At 34.9% G+C, this 14,944-nt stretch overlaps 2 protein-coding genes across 2 annotated transcripts; both read right to left on the bottom strand.

Moving 5' to 3' along the window:
- Positions 1 to 2,402: 2,402 nt before the first annotated feature.
- LOC308678773 (olfactory receptor 14A16-like) lies at positions 2,403 to 3,326 on the bottom strand (the record flags this gene model as incomplete). The annotated part of the gene is made up of 1 exon (XM_081346005.1): positions 2,403 to 3,326. The coding sequence occupies one exon, from the start codon at positions 3,324 to 3,326 to the stop codon at positions 2,403 to 2,405; it is 924 nt and encodes a 307-aa protein (XP_081202131.1).
- A 7,650-nt stretch (positions 3,327 to 10,976) lies between these two features.
- LOC308678771 (olfactory receptor 14C36-like) lies at positions 10,977 to 13,301 on the bottom strand (the record flags this gene model as incomplete). Its single annotated transcript, XM_081346003.1, has 2 exons — positions 10,977 to 11,023; positions 12,401 to 13,301. The coding sequence occupies 2 exons, from the start codon at positions 13,299 to 13,301 to the stop codon at positions 10,977 to 10,979; spliced, it is 948 nt and encodes a 315-aa protein (XP_081202129.1).
- Positions 13,302 to 14,944: the final 1,643 nt, after the last annotated feature.

Genomic DNA, 14,944 nt, shown 5'->3' with positions numbered 1-14,944 from the left:
AAAAAGGTATACACTATTACTACTGACAAGCATTCTTGAAAACACTCAGTAACCAAGGTGTCTTGATTCAAAGTCAGCTTTTTGATGACCTGCAATTTATATGAGTTTTCAAAACAATCTATATGCTTATTTAAGGAAGTGTTTCTTTGTTGCCTGGAGGCTCATTGACTAACTTTGAATAAGATATAGTTCATTGACTCTGATGATAAGAGAGGAGGAGTCTATCAACAGGCTTGTCTTTTTATTTTATTTTTTAAAGAGGATGGATAGCCATCTCTCACTAATTCCTTAATTCCTCCATATAATTCTTGTATGTTGTACCCACAGACTCTTCCTGATTTGTGCAATACCTCATGTACACCCCATGTGCCATTCTCAACCCTGTTTCTATAAATGGTCATTCTGTTTAGATAAGTATTATGTCTGAAACGATGACCAATAGGTTACCTAGAATATAAATAAATATAAAGAAGCAAACAACCAAATAAGTAAAATAAAGTAAAATATTTATTTTTTAATAAATTTCTCATTTACCCAGTCATAATGTTGACATACTACAAAATCAAAATACATATACAAAGATACTTCAATACATTTCTCATTATTCTTTTATTATGTACAATTTACAAGCAATGATCCATAAAGCAGACACATTAGATTATTTTCAAATATATTTAATTCATGCTTCCATATAATGTATTTCAGTGTATGTATATATAAACACAGAAAGATATAAACAGAGACACAAACACACACTTTATCTAACACCTCAATATCTGAAATACATAATATTCCATTCAATTATTTAATATAATTCTCTGAATTCTAATTTCCTATGTTTAAGTAGATATTAGTTCAGTTTCTATCTTGAGAATTAAAATAGTATACAAACGACATAATTTCTAGTTAAACTACAATTGGAAGAGATTACTCAATTTCACAATAAAATAAATAAAAATAAATAAATAAATCAACTGTAGTATGAGTTCTAAATGTAGCTTTTTGTAATGTGTAAGATTGTGTGGGATGTTTTCCAAAATTTTATTCCTGCTTTTCTCTTTTCTGTTAAAATAAAAACAAAGTAATTGTTTTGTTTTAAAAAAGAAATAAATAAATGACTTCAAACCTCAAGAAGACATAAAAGACTTAAAAGAACAATATTAATGTCCTGATAAAGATTAATGAATTTAAAATAAATGCAATAATGGAATACAGAATTATAATTATGAAATCAAAGGGCAATGGAATGTCAGTTTGGTGTGTGGTGGCTAAGAAGCATGTGAGTTTAAGTTCTGCTTTAAGCATGAAAACCAGCTGGATGGCTTTGGGTCAGTCACTTTCTCACAGCCCAATCTTCCTCATAGGACTGTCGTTGTTTATTAGGAAGTCAGTAAAATTAATCATGATTTTGTAAATATTTCTCATATAGGACATTAGTAAGATATTCCACAAAACAAAAAACTAAATTAAATTACTGTCAAATTCATTTCATCAATCCTTTGTTTCCCCAAATGTCAGGACAGCAATCAATTATGTATGAAATTGGTTCTTTTTGATCAAGAAACAATAACAACAGTGAATAAAGGGATGTTAAGTTTTATTATTAGTTCAAGCAAACAGATGTAAAAACATAATGTACAAAGCATACATAACAAGCACAATAATATCCAAATCACTTATAAGCTCTCAGGAGCTCCTTAGTAACCAAAGGGTGGCCAATTTCCACAGTACCCAATGCCAGGTTCTGTGCAGAAACTCTTACTAAACAACAAATTTAAAAGCTGGCACCATGACTTAATGATCCCGTTATAGTCATGAGATTACAAGACCTGACCTGAAGCAAAATTCTGAGGTTTACAGCTATGGGAAGATTTTTCCCCACCCTATTTCTCCTTTATTTAGCAAATAAGAAAGTAAGCAAGTTAACCTGGAAAAAAACTCCAAACATGTAGTTTTCTTAATTTGAAGGCAAAATAAAAATATGTCACTAAACTTGAAATACAATTGCCTTCTGTATTATAATTGTCTTCTGCATCTTTTTTCTCAAAATATACACTGTAACCTTCTCTCTTGATATGAGAGAGAGAGAGAGAGAGAGAGAGAGAGAGAGAGAGAGAGAGAGAGAGAGAGAGAGAGAGAGAGAGAGAGAAAGGAGATAGTGGTTAATCCTCCAGATTAAAAACTTTCAGGTAGTCACCAGAAATCAGGGTGACAGCGAAAAGAGATATATCTAATATGCTAAACAGATATGTTCAGTTACAGAAATGAACAATTGTGTTTTCTAATAAGATAACATTTGTGATAATGGAGACTGGTCACATAGTTTTATATGTTATGTTTGTTTTTTTCTCTTTTCACAGATTTTTTAAAAAAATTCTGGCAAATGAACACTTTATGCCTCTTTAAAAAGAAATAAATCTCAGATCAAAAAACTTTGAAAGAGCAGTTTTGATCTTCTTGTTTCTCATGCTGTAGATTACTGGATTCAACATGGATGGAATAATGGAATACATAATTGTAATTATGAAGTCAAGATGAGATGGATTGTCAGATATGGATCTTAGGTAAGCAAAGCAAGCAGTAAACAAAAATAGGGAGAAGACTATAAGGTGTGGCAAACAAGTAGAGAAGGCCTTTTTCCTTCCTTGTGTAGAAGGAATTTTCAGCACAGCAGAGAAGATGTGCACATAAGTAACCATCACAAAGACAAAACAACCAAATCCTAAAGTAGAACTGAACATTATAATTCCAATTTCAGCTACATATAAACCAGGGCAAGCAATCTTAAGTAAATATGGGATTTCACAATAAAACTGATTGATGATGTTAGAGCAGAAAGGAAGAGTGAATGTTGCAGTAGTGTGTAATGTGGCATTGAGAAAGCTGGCAATCCATGCACTGCCAACCATTTTAGTACAGGCTTTTTTGTTCATTATCATTTCATAATGTAAAGGATTACAAATGGCAATATACCGATCATATGCCATAATAGTAAGGAGGGAAATATCACAGGTCAAGAAAAAGAAAAACAAAAGAACCTGAGAAACACACCCAGAATAAGAAATGTATCTTATATTTGTAAGAAAATTTAAAATAATTTTAGGTATGATGACTGAAACTGAACCAATGTCTTGGATAGCTAAATTCATCATGAAGAAATACATGGGAGTGTGAAGATGATGGTCAAAGACAACAGCAATGATAATGAGAAGGTTTCCAGTTAATGTTGTTAAATAAAGTATCAGGAATAAAGATAAGTAAATAATCTGTACCTCCCAAAGTTTTGAGAAATCCAAAAGAAGAAAGATAGATGTGTCATTATCCATTCTTAATTACAATAATCTTAAAAAGCAAGGAAATTTAATGGAAAGCCTACTTAGCTTGAAGTATTTTAAAAACTAACTGATCAACTTTCACTGAACATTACAATAAATCTTGATCATACAAATTTTGGAGTAACACCATTACATTTTGATTTGCCAATTATCTTACTTATTTTTAATTTCAGAGTGGTAAAACCTAGGCCTTAAGGCATTGTTATATTTCTTGAATTTGGAGATATTTGAGAATACATCTAGAAGTTTGAAGATATTCCTTCAGTATTCTTGTGTAAGTTCTGATCAGATTCAAACTTTTGGTTTCTTTGTTTTCTGTTTAGAGTCAAATTAATTCAGATGAAATTATCCAAATTCAATCAAGTTCCTTCGGTCTGAAGTGATTAAACTGATAGATCCAAAGAATGCCTGGAGAAAAAGGCTTTGCATAAGTTGAAGCTTTTTAATCATTTAAACAAATCAAAGTTAGTGACTTTGGTTTAGAAAGTGAATGAAAATGCCTTTTGAGAGAATGTTCATCTTGAACATTTACAAAGCCCTGGCTTCTAAGGACATGTTAAAAATGAAAATGAGAGCATAAAGGGTAATAAACTGAATATAGATTACACAAAGATAATATAAAACTCCAAACTCAGTTGATTCTTAAGCATTGACTTCAGTTGATTACATTCAATCAAGACATTGTACAAGACAGTGTTTTATTAGTTGTAAGCCACCTAGAGTCATCTCTAGGAGAGATGGGCAAGATGATTGTTAAATAAATAAATTCAAATAAAACTCAAGAAAAGCCTTGGCTGAATAGGTTCAAAATCAAATAAGTCAATGTCTCACCATCTTTAGCCATCTATTGATCTATTTTTTTTCCTTCAGCCATCAGTGAGATTTACTGTACATTGTGCAGCTAGTGCTAATATTTAATCCAAATATATTTCCCTAGAGCTGTTTTTACAATACTGACTCCATTGGGAGGATAAAAAAGGCACTGTAGAATGTTTTTCTTTTCTTTTACTCCTTAGATTATTTTCTTAGAATCAGCACTGTTTTAAGTGGGATGAGGGGAAAACAATTTACAGGATCAATAATGAGAAAGGTTATATTAAAGTAGATGAACACTAAATGTAACTCTGTCAATGTGATGGAAATTTTGATGTTATTGTGCAGGATATTTTATAGGTGTCCTTAGAAATAAGGTGCTATTTGTTCTTCATTAAATAATGACAGGATGATGGTGTAAGAATTTTTCTGATTTTCATTGTTGTATTCATATGCAGGTTCTGAGGTTTTGCTTGATAAAAAATACAGGAAACCAGAAGTTGCCTTCAAGCTTTACGTGTTTATTCAGCTGAACAAAGACGGGCTTCTCTAAAAAGAGACAAAAAGCCCCAAATATCAGAAAAGCCTTATTTTTATACCTACTTTGATTACATAAGTGATTCACCCAGCAAACCAGATACACATAAGATTAAGACTTTGCCCTTTAAGGGAGACACACTGTAGATAAGAAAGCAGAAGTAGCTAGTATGTTCCCTTTTGGGTGTTTCCCCAATATACCAGCTGTTTCTGGATGGGATAGAATATTGGGTGTTTCGTTTGCTGTCCTTTCATGACCCTGCATTCACAGACCTGCAAGTGGCCTGCAAGTGGCCATCTGAACATATTCACAATTGATACGGTCCCCTAAGTCCTGGTCATCAGTATACTGTATGTGATCCCTAAAAATATTTTTCTGTCCTCTTCAAACAAATTTCCTGTGTTATCCTGAAAATCAAGGGTTGGCAAGCTTTTTACTATACAGAAGCTGTACCTAGCTATTTTTTGGAGAAGTGAGAATGACAATGGGAAAATTGGTCATTCAAATTTCACAGAAATATGCTTTGTTTGTAATTGAAGTGATGTATTCATATTTTCCCTTTTGCATTATCTACCACAATATATATAATTCTTCAATATATATAGTTCTTCAATAAAGTTTGGAGTCTGATTGATTATATTTTATCAAGTTGTATTCACTCGTAGCAAACACATAGATTTTCTCTAGGATAATCAATCAATTCCTAACAAGGTCATTCATATTTCAGCTGCAGTTGGGTTCATACATACGTATCTTGCTTCTAATTTTCCTTCTAATTTTCCCAGCCTTATATACTTCTTCAGAACATTAGGACTTGGCATAAAGTGCCCAAAGTAAGAGATTTGAACCATTTATATTTGGCCATTTATACCTCATCTGAGAATTCCTAACTGATTTTTTTCCAATGATTTATTTGTTTGCTTTCTTAGCTATCCATGGTATTTTCATAATTCTTCTCCAACACTTAAGTGAAAAAAAGTCAATATCTTTCTCTCAAGTCCAGGTTTGTTACATGAAGATCACTAAAGAAAATGAATGTCTGCACATTTCTGATATTTGCAGGTGTAGACACATCCCAGGATCCGTATCTTTTTCAAACACTTCATTGCTGGTTTCAGAACAGGTAGTCTTTACAACCATTTGTTTATTGATCTCTCAAAATTAAATAGCACTGAACTTAGAAGGGCTAGTGAACTAAAAGTAATAATTTCTGGTAACCCACCACTTTCAGACCAGTCAAATAGCACTGAAAAAGTAACTTATGAAAGTTTTTCATACCTATGACCATTGCAGCATCCCTATGGTCATGTGATCAAAACTTGGCAACTGGCATATGTTTATCACAGCTGCACTGTCCCACAGTCATGTCATCACCATTTGTAACCTTCCCAACTGGCTTCTGAAAAGCAAAATCAATGAGAGAAGCCACATTTGCTTAATGAATACAGGTGAAACAAAAAATTAGAATATCATGCAAAAGTGCATTTATTTCAGTAATGCAACTTAAAAGGGGAAACTAATAGATGAGATAGACTCATTACATGCATTTTGCCCCATTTTGTAACATTTTTGCCACAGTTGTTTAGCGAATCACTGAGGTCGTTATGTGAATCATGTACAGGTAAAACTCGAAAAATTAGAATATCGTGCAAAAGTTCATTTATTTCAGTAATGAAACTTAAAACGGGAAACTAATATATGAGATAGACTCATTACATGCAAAACAAGATAGTTCAAGCTGTGATTTGTCATAATTGTGATGATTATGGCTTACAGCTTATGAAAACCCCAAATCCACAATCTCAGTAAATTAGAATATTACATGCAATCAATAAAACAAGGAGTGTACATAGAACAATATCGGACCTCTGAAAAGTATAAGCATGCATATGTACTCAGTACTTGGTTTGGGCCCCTTTTGCAGCAATTACTGCCTCAATGCGGCCTGGCATGGAAGCTATCAGCCTGTGGCACTGCTGAGCTGTTATGGAAGACCAGGATGCTTCAATAGTGGCCTTCAGCTCTTCTGCATTGTTCAGTCTCATGTCTCTCATCCTTCTCTTGGCAATGCCCCATAGATTCTCTATGGGGTTCAGGTCAGGCGAGTTTGCTGGCCAATCAAGCACAGTAATCCCATGGTCATTGAACCAGGTTTTGGTGCTTTTGGCAGTGTGGGCAGGTGCCAGGTTCTGCTGGAAAATGAAGTCAGCATCCCTATAAAACTCGTCTGCGGAAGGAAGCAAGAAGTGCTCCAAAATCTCCTGGTAGATGGCTGCATTGACCCTGGACTTAATGAAGCACAGTGGACCAACACCAGCAGATGACATGGCTCCCCAAATCAACACAGACTGTGGAAACTTCACACTGGACTTCAAGCATCTTGCAGTGTGTGCCTCTCCATTCTTCCTCCAGACTCTGGGTCCTTGGTTTCCAAATGAGATGCAAAAGTTGCTCTCATCAGAAAAGAGGACTTTGTACCACTGAGCAAAAGACCAGGTCTGTTTTTCTTTAGCCCAGGTAAGATGCTTCTGATGTTGTTTGTTGTTCAGGGGTGGCTTGACAAGAAGAATATGACATTTGAAGCCCATGTCCAGGATCCGTCTCTGTGTGGTGGCTCTTTATGCACTGACTCCAGCCTCAGTCCACTCCTTGTGAAAGTCCCCAACACTTTTGAATGGCCTTTTCCTGACAATCCTCTCCAGGCTGCGCTCATCCCTGCTGCTTGTGCACCTTTTTCTTCCACACTTTTCCCTTCCACATAACTTTCTATTAATGTGCTTTGATACAGCACTTTGGGAACATCCAACTTCTTTTGCAATTACCTTTAGAGGCATTCCCTCCTTATGGAGGGTGTCAATGATGGTTTTCTGCACAACTGTCAGGTCAGCAGTCTTCCCCATGATTGTGATTCCTACTGAACCATACTGAGAGACCATTTAAAGGCTCAGGAACCCTTTGCAGGTGTTATGGCTTAATTAGCTGATTAGAGTGGGACACTTTGAGCCTAGAATATTGCACCTTTTCGCAGGGTAGGGCTGAGGAATTTGTACAGTATCTGCAGGACAAAATTGCTCAGATCCGGACTGGTTTGGACTCTGACTGGGCGGAATCCGACGGAGTGGAGAGGGCAGGTCTTGGTCATACCATTTGGGGTGAGTTTGACCCTGTGACTTTGGATGATGTGGACAGGATTATGCATAGGCTGAGCGCTGCAAATTGTTTATTGGACCCATGTCCTTCCTGGCTGTTTTCGGCCACCAGGGAGGTGACAGGGGGCTGGCTCCAGGCAGTTGTCAATGCTTCATTGACAGAGGGTGTCTTCCCCTCTGCCTTAAAAGAGGCGGTGGTAAGGCCCCTCCTTAAGAAGCCTGCTCTGGACCTGGCCTCGTTGAATAACTATCGTCCTGTCTCCAACCTTCGCTTTGTAGCAAAGGTTGTCGAGAATGTTGTGGCATGTCAGTTTCTCTCCCCCCTCCTGTTCAACATATATATGAAGCCACTGGTTGAGATCAACTGTGGCTTTGGGGTGAGGTATCACCAATATGCGGATGACACCCAGTTGTTTATCTCCACCCCGAGCCAACCCAGTGATGCCCTTGATGTGATGTCCCGGTGCCTGAAGGCGGTGCGGGTCTGGATGGGAAGGAACAGGCTCAGGCTGAACCCCTCCAAGACAGTGGCTGTGGATATCGGCATCTCGTACTGTCCAACAGGTTCCATCTCTTCTTATGGGGGGGAGTTGTTGCCCCCCTCAGAATGGGCCTGCAACTTGGGTGTCCTCCTGGATTCACCACTTAATTTGGAAGACCATCTGGCTCCCGTGACCAGGGGGGCTTTTGCACAGGTTTGCCTGGTACGCCAGTTGCGCCCCTTTTGTCACCTCTCACCTGGATTACTGCAATGCTCTCTACATGGGGCTGCCCTTGAAGTGCACCCAGAGGCTTCAACTGGTGCAAAATGCAGCCGCGCAGGTGCTTATGGGAGTATCAAGATACTCCCATGTTACACCACTCCTGCGCGAGCTGCATTGGCTTACGGTTGCCCTCCGGGTGCGATTCAAGGTGCTGATAATCACCTTTAAAGCCCTACATGGCTTAGGCCCAGGGTACCTGTGAGACCACCTGCTGCCAATGTCAACCTCCCATCGCCCGGTTCTCTCCCACAGAGCCGGCCTCCTCAGGGTGCTGTCGGCCAGGCAATGCCAGCTGGAGACCCCCAGGAGGAGAGCCTTCTCTATGGTCACACCGACCCTCTGGAACGAACTGCCTCCAGAGCTGCAGATGGCCCCTGACCTTGGTTCCTTCTGCCGTGACCTAAAGACCTGGTTATTCCAACAAGCAGGCCTGGACTTATCATGGTTTTTAAATTTGGTTTTTAATTGGTTTAAATTGTTCTTATTTCTTATATTGTTTAATCCTCTTTTAATTTTTGTATTTATATCTTTTACGTTTTTATTGTTGTGAGCCCTCCTGAGTCCTCAGGGAGAAGGGCGGCATATAAATTTAATAAACATAAACCTTTAATAAACCTAATATTCTAATTTTCTAAGATTGTGGATTTGGGGTTTTCATGAGCTGTATGCCATAATCATCACAATTATGACAAATCAGGGCTTGAACTATCTTGCTTTGCATGTAATGAGTCTATCTCATATATTAGTTTCCCATTTTAAGTTGCATTACTGAAATAAATGAACTTTTGCACGATATTCTAATTTTTCAAGTTTCACTTGTACATGATTCACATAACAACCTCAGTGATTCGCTAAACAACTGTGGCAAAAAGGTTACAAAATGGGGCAAAATTCACTTAATAACTGCTTTGCTTAGCAATGAAAATTTTGGGGCTCAATTGTGGTCACAAGATGAAGACTACCTTTACAGTTGAACTGTCTACCTTTTTGGATCAACTCTTTACCACTTCAAGATTTTCACTGTTAAGTTGAAAATAGGTTATTCATGTTGGCTTTGGTTTATTATTCTTTATATTAAGTCATCATCACCATTTTCTTTCTACTGTGGTCCTTGACTTTCTTTACTAGAAGTTGTAGATGACATGCTTTTTCAAATTTCAGGCTAGCACCATCAGGCTAGCACCACCATCATATTGCAGGTGATTGGAGAGTCTCCCCATAAATTTAGAGCCATGTCCTTTTTTACCAATACAGTTTCCTTCAACATATACTCTGCAAAAAGTGTACACTATTAATTCTAAAGAAGGCTTTATTAATTAATAAAAATTGACAGAATAAATTTCACTTTTACATGGATTTTATAATAATTTAAAAATGAGAAAAATTGTAATTTGTTATATCATTAAATGAGTAGATGCTATGTTTAGGTGATTTACATTAATTTGATAAGTTAATTGTTGGAGGGATTTTTGCATCTTTCTTATGTTATTATTTTTTTCTGGGTATTATATCTTAATAAGTAATTAATTTGATGAACGTGTCTACATTGTTGTTTGGTATACACATTTGTTTTTGTATTTGTATTTCCCTTTGAATTGAATTGAAATTGAATAAAAAAAGACAGACTGAGATGATAGAAAGGAAGGAAGGAAAGAGTAAGGAAGGAAGGAGTTTCATTAACCAACATGATCCTTTTGTCATACTTTTACTAAAAGCACGTAGAATAAATCCTTGGTATTATCTCATGTAAAGATTACTATAACAAAGTTTAAAAGAAAAGAATAATAAACCTTTAGATATTATTTCTTCAAATTTTATATATTCCTTTATAATTATTTTGTAATTTGTAGTATTTGAACCAGTCCTGAGATTATGTTTACTTATAAATGTGAAGTGCTAATATTATTTGGGAAGATGTGCTAACATGCATGCATTACAATTGCAGGGAAAGGTGACAGGACACTACATTCATATAGCAATAGCTAGGCTTATTTATCACCCCATAGTGCTTTATAGCTCTCTCTGGGTGGCTTATAATGTAAACATTTTTGTCCTCAACAATATGGGGTCCTTCTTTTACCGACCTCTGAAGAATAGAATGCTGAGTCAACCTGGAGCCCCATCAGGAATGAACTCCCACCTGTGGTCAAAATTTGCCTGCAATACTGCAGTTTACCTACTTTGCCACCAGGGCACATATCACAACATTAATTGAATGACACATTAAACTTGTTCAGTTAATTAATAGAAGCATCTGCATAATCTCTTTGCCCTTATCTTAACCATACTTGTTGTTTCTATAAATTAAAATGGCATTCTTCCATTACTGCTAATACTAATATTTGAAATTTTGGTTGTAGCTGTTTCCAGATTCTCATTACCAGTGAAGACCACAGAAAATCAGCTTCTTGATTGGTTTAATTCCTATGAAAAAGTGGGAACACAGTCAAACCAATTATGTTATGTCAATTTTCTTACTTTCTTGTTGAAATTTGAAAATAAGTAGATGCATAGATCATTCTCTTAAAAAACACTTCTGTCCAAAAAGCCTCTTTATTTCTCATGCTGTAAATTAATGGATTCAACATAGGTGGAATATTGGAATATGTTATTAATGTTATGAAGTCTGAATGTGATGCACTGTCAACTGTAGGTTTTAGATATGCAAGCAAATAGTAAACAAGTACCTTAACCATGTTTTCTTGAAGAAGGAAGTAATGTGCCAATAAATACTATAGAAATACTTAGATCCTATTCCAGCCAATTTTATTCACCACCCCCTTTTTTAAACAGTAACATTTAATAGATGAACTTTTTGCATAAAGATTGGATTATCCATGTTTATTTGATGCTTTAAAAAGTAGATGCCTTTATATATAAACATCTTTCTTTGTAACTGATATAGACAGACATACTATACAATCCCTTTTGTTTTGATTTGATCTTACTATGTATGCTGCCTAGACTTACTGTGGAAGTGAGGAAGCATATAGATGAATACATATTTTAACATATAAAAATGAAAACCTTAATAAAGATGGATGGTGAACAGCTCATGAGTATTATGTTTCTGATTTAAGATTTATTAGAAATTTCACATCAATATTCATAGAAATTTTAAAACATTTCTCATATGAAATTCTTGAACACAATTTGCATTTTTTTTGTAAAATATGCAAGCAGGATTATTTACTTTCAAATGCTTTTTGCTTATAAATACATTGTTTATAGATTTTCTGTACTGCATCCATATTGGAAATATGTAAAGTTCCATTCAATTTAATATTTCATACCGTTCTAATTTTTTATCTGTTAATTGTCTTTTGCAGAATAACTGTTGTGATAATTATCTCTGACACTTTGGCATCAAAGAAAGGATACAAACTAAACTTTGTCTAAGTGTTGTGACAGATACAAACAGTATCAACTGGTGGTTAAGTCAAAGAACTGGAAAAAAAATGAATATCGGTCCAGAACTACCCAACTCAGTGTCCTTGCAGGAAACTTCCTCTCTCAGCTACTACTTAAAATGCTGGCAAGAAAATTGAACATCTATGTCTCTATAGTCATTAACAGTCAGAGATGATTCAGTGCACCACAAGTTCAACCTTAACAGAGATAAGTCAAATCTCATAAATAAATTTAAAAAACCCTTTGAACATTATATAATATATTGGAAAGTGGAAAATTGTTGTGAAAATATTTACATTTGCATCTTATTTGTATCAGCTCTCTTACTTTCTCTTATTTGAAAATAAGATGTACAACATATTCTCCTTAAAAAAACAATATTTTTTTTACCAAAAAGTCTTGAAAGAGCAACCTTGATGTCTTTGTTTCTCATGCTGTAGATTAATGGATTCAACGTAGAAGGAATAATGGAATACATTATTGTTACTATGAAGTTTGGATGTGATGCACTATCAGCTATAGGTCTGAGGTAAGCAAGGCAAGAAGTAAACAAAAATATGAAGAAAACAACCAGATGTGGTAAGCAAGTAGAGAAGGCCTTTTTTCTTCCTTGAACAGAAGGAATTCTCAGAACTGCAGAGAAGACATGCACATAACTCACAATGACAAAGGCAAAACAACCAGTGGCTAACATAGCACTGAAAATTTGAAGTCCAATTTCAGATACATATAATTCAGAACAGGCAATCTTAAGTAAATATGGAACTTCACAGAAAAACTGGTTTATTCTATTAGAGCAGAAAGGAATCATAAAAGTGACAGTAGTGTGTAATGAAGCATTGAGAAGGCTGGCAGTCAATACACCAGCAATCATCTTGGTACAAGCCTTCCTGTTCATTATCATTCCATAATGTAAAGGGTTACAAATGGCAATATATCGATCATAGGCCATGACAGTAAGGAGAGAAATATCACAGCTGAGGAAAAATAACAAAAACAGGACTTGGGCAACACATCCAGAATGAGAAATACTTCTTATATTTGTAAGAAAATTAAAAAGAGTTTTAGGAATAATGACTGACACTGAACCAATGTCTTGCATGGCCAAATTCAACAGGAAGAAGTACATGGGGATGTGAAGATGGTGGTCAAAAACAACAGCTGAGATGATGAGAAGATTCCATGTCACTGTCATTAAATAAAGTATTAGTAGCAAAGCCACATGCATAATCTGTAGCTCCCAAATCTTTGAGAATTCCCAGAGAAGAAACTCAGAAGTATCATTATCCATTCTTAAACAATACACCCTAGAAGAATAGGACAAAAAAATTGTTAAAATATTTCCTATTCCATACAGTTTGGAATGATTTGCAGAAGGATAGATTAGCTTTTACTGAAGATTACCTTAAAACTTCATTGTAAAAAAATCGAAACTTTCTGAGTATTATGAAAATATGTTTTCTTAAAATTCAGGATAACTCTGACAGATATTTAACCACTGTCAATTCTTATGGATTCTCTTTATAACCTTGGGCTTAGAGATACTTGATATTACTGATTTAATTAAAATCACTTTCTAACACTAACTTAATCAGATGTGAGAGCCTAAAGCAACAATATTGCTTTCATCAAATCAAATAAAAGCTGCTGGAAGTTGGAAATGAATGCAAGTATATTCAAACGTGTCAACGTTTGAGGTTGCTCCTCTTTTTTAAAAATAGTTTATTCCTCTTCAGCTGGCACAGTTCAGGCAGTACAATACAGTATCACTATCTGTTGAAATGAATTTAACCAGTATAATACACAATTTTAGATAGAAAAGATTTTGAGATTTTATAGAATAGTTCTGAGATTCTCTGCTTTAGTTTTGTAAATTCAGAATTACAACATCTACTAAATTCCTTCCTTTAATTGTTATTGAATTAATTTACTTGGGTTGTGTTGGGATTAGCCATATATATGTATTTTGCTGCCTGTGGATGGAGAGAATTTTTTGTTACATTTTTTAAGCCATCATTTTTTAAATAAATACTAATGGCCCTAAATGAACAGGGGGGGTGAATTACAAAATTCATTATACCCTTTGAAAGACCTTGTCATTTTCACTTTGATCTACACATATGTGGACTGAAAAAAAATGGCTTAAAATCAGAACCTCAATTCTATTTGACAACATAATTTGAATTAAGAATTTTGTATGGTCAGCTTGTTTATGAAGTGAATAAAAATGTTTTTAAAGAGTACATTCGACATAATGACACAGCCCTGGAGATATATATATATTTCTCCATATATATATGGAAAATAATTGAAATTAAATTACATGAGACCATGGTAATCCTTCTTAGTCAGGCAAATCTCATTAACCTTAATAATTGAAGATTATTTGATTAATTTATGATATTTTAGGTTTTGGTGTTGTTTATTTCCATATCTCCCCTTAAATAAATGTTACTGAAGAATGATTTAGGCAACCAACACTTATAACTATAATCTGAATTTTGTTGGAATTTTAATTGCAAAGGAAAGGGGAGACATATGAATATTTAAGTGAAGAAAGGAACAAATAATGTGTAATTCAAAATAAATATAGGTAATTGACTTACCATCTTCATCCATTTTTATTCATGCAGATTTTTGTTTCACTTTTTTCTTGTTCTCCTTTCAAAGCCGTCAGTAAAAATTTATATTGTCCTGTATTTTCATGAGATTTTATCTATTTTGTTCCCCAAGGACATAAAAAGGAACAGTTCATAGTGTAAATAACCTATTGGGGGGTGGGGTGGATTTAAAAATAAAATATGACATTGCCCAAGTGTCTTTATTATTATAATGGAGGATGGAGTGAACTAATTTGCAAGCTCAATAATTAGTCATGAGCACTAAAACTGACTTTATCAGATTTATCAAAGTTTAAGCTGTCTCAACTTTATA

This window comes from Vipera berus (assembly GCF_964194415.1).
Source record: "Vipera berus genome assembly, chromosome: Z".
Taxonomy (NCBI): Eukaryota; Metazoa; Chordata; class Lepidosauria; order Squamata; family Viperidae; genus Vipera; species Vipera berus.
The sequence above is the reverse complement of the archived record's forward strand: the minus strand, read 5'-3'. Positions and strand labels throughout refer to the sequence as shown.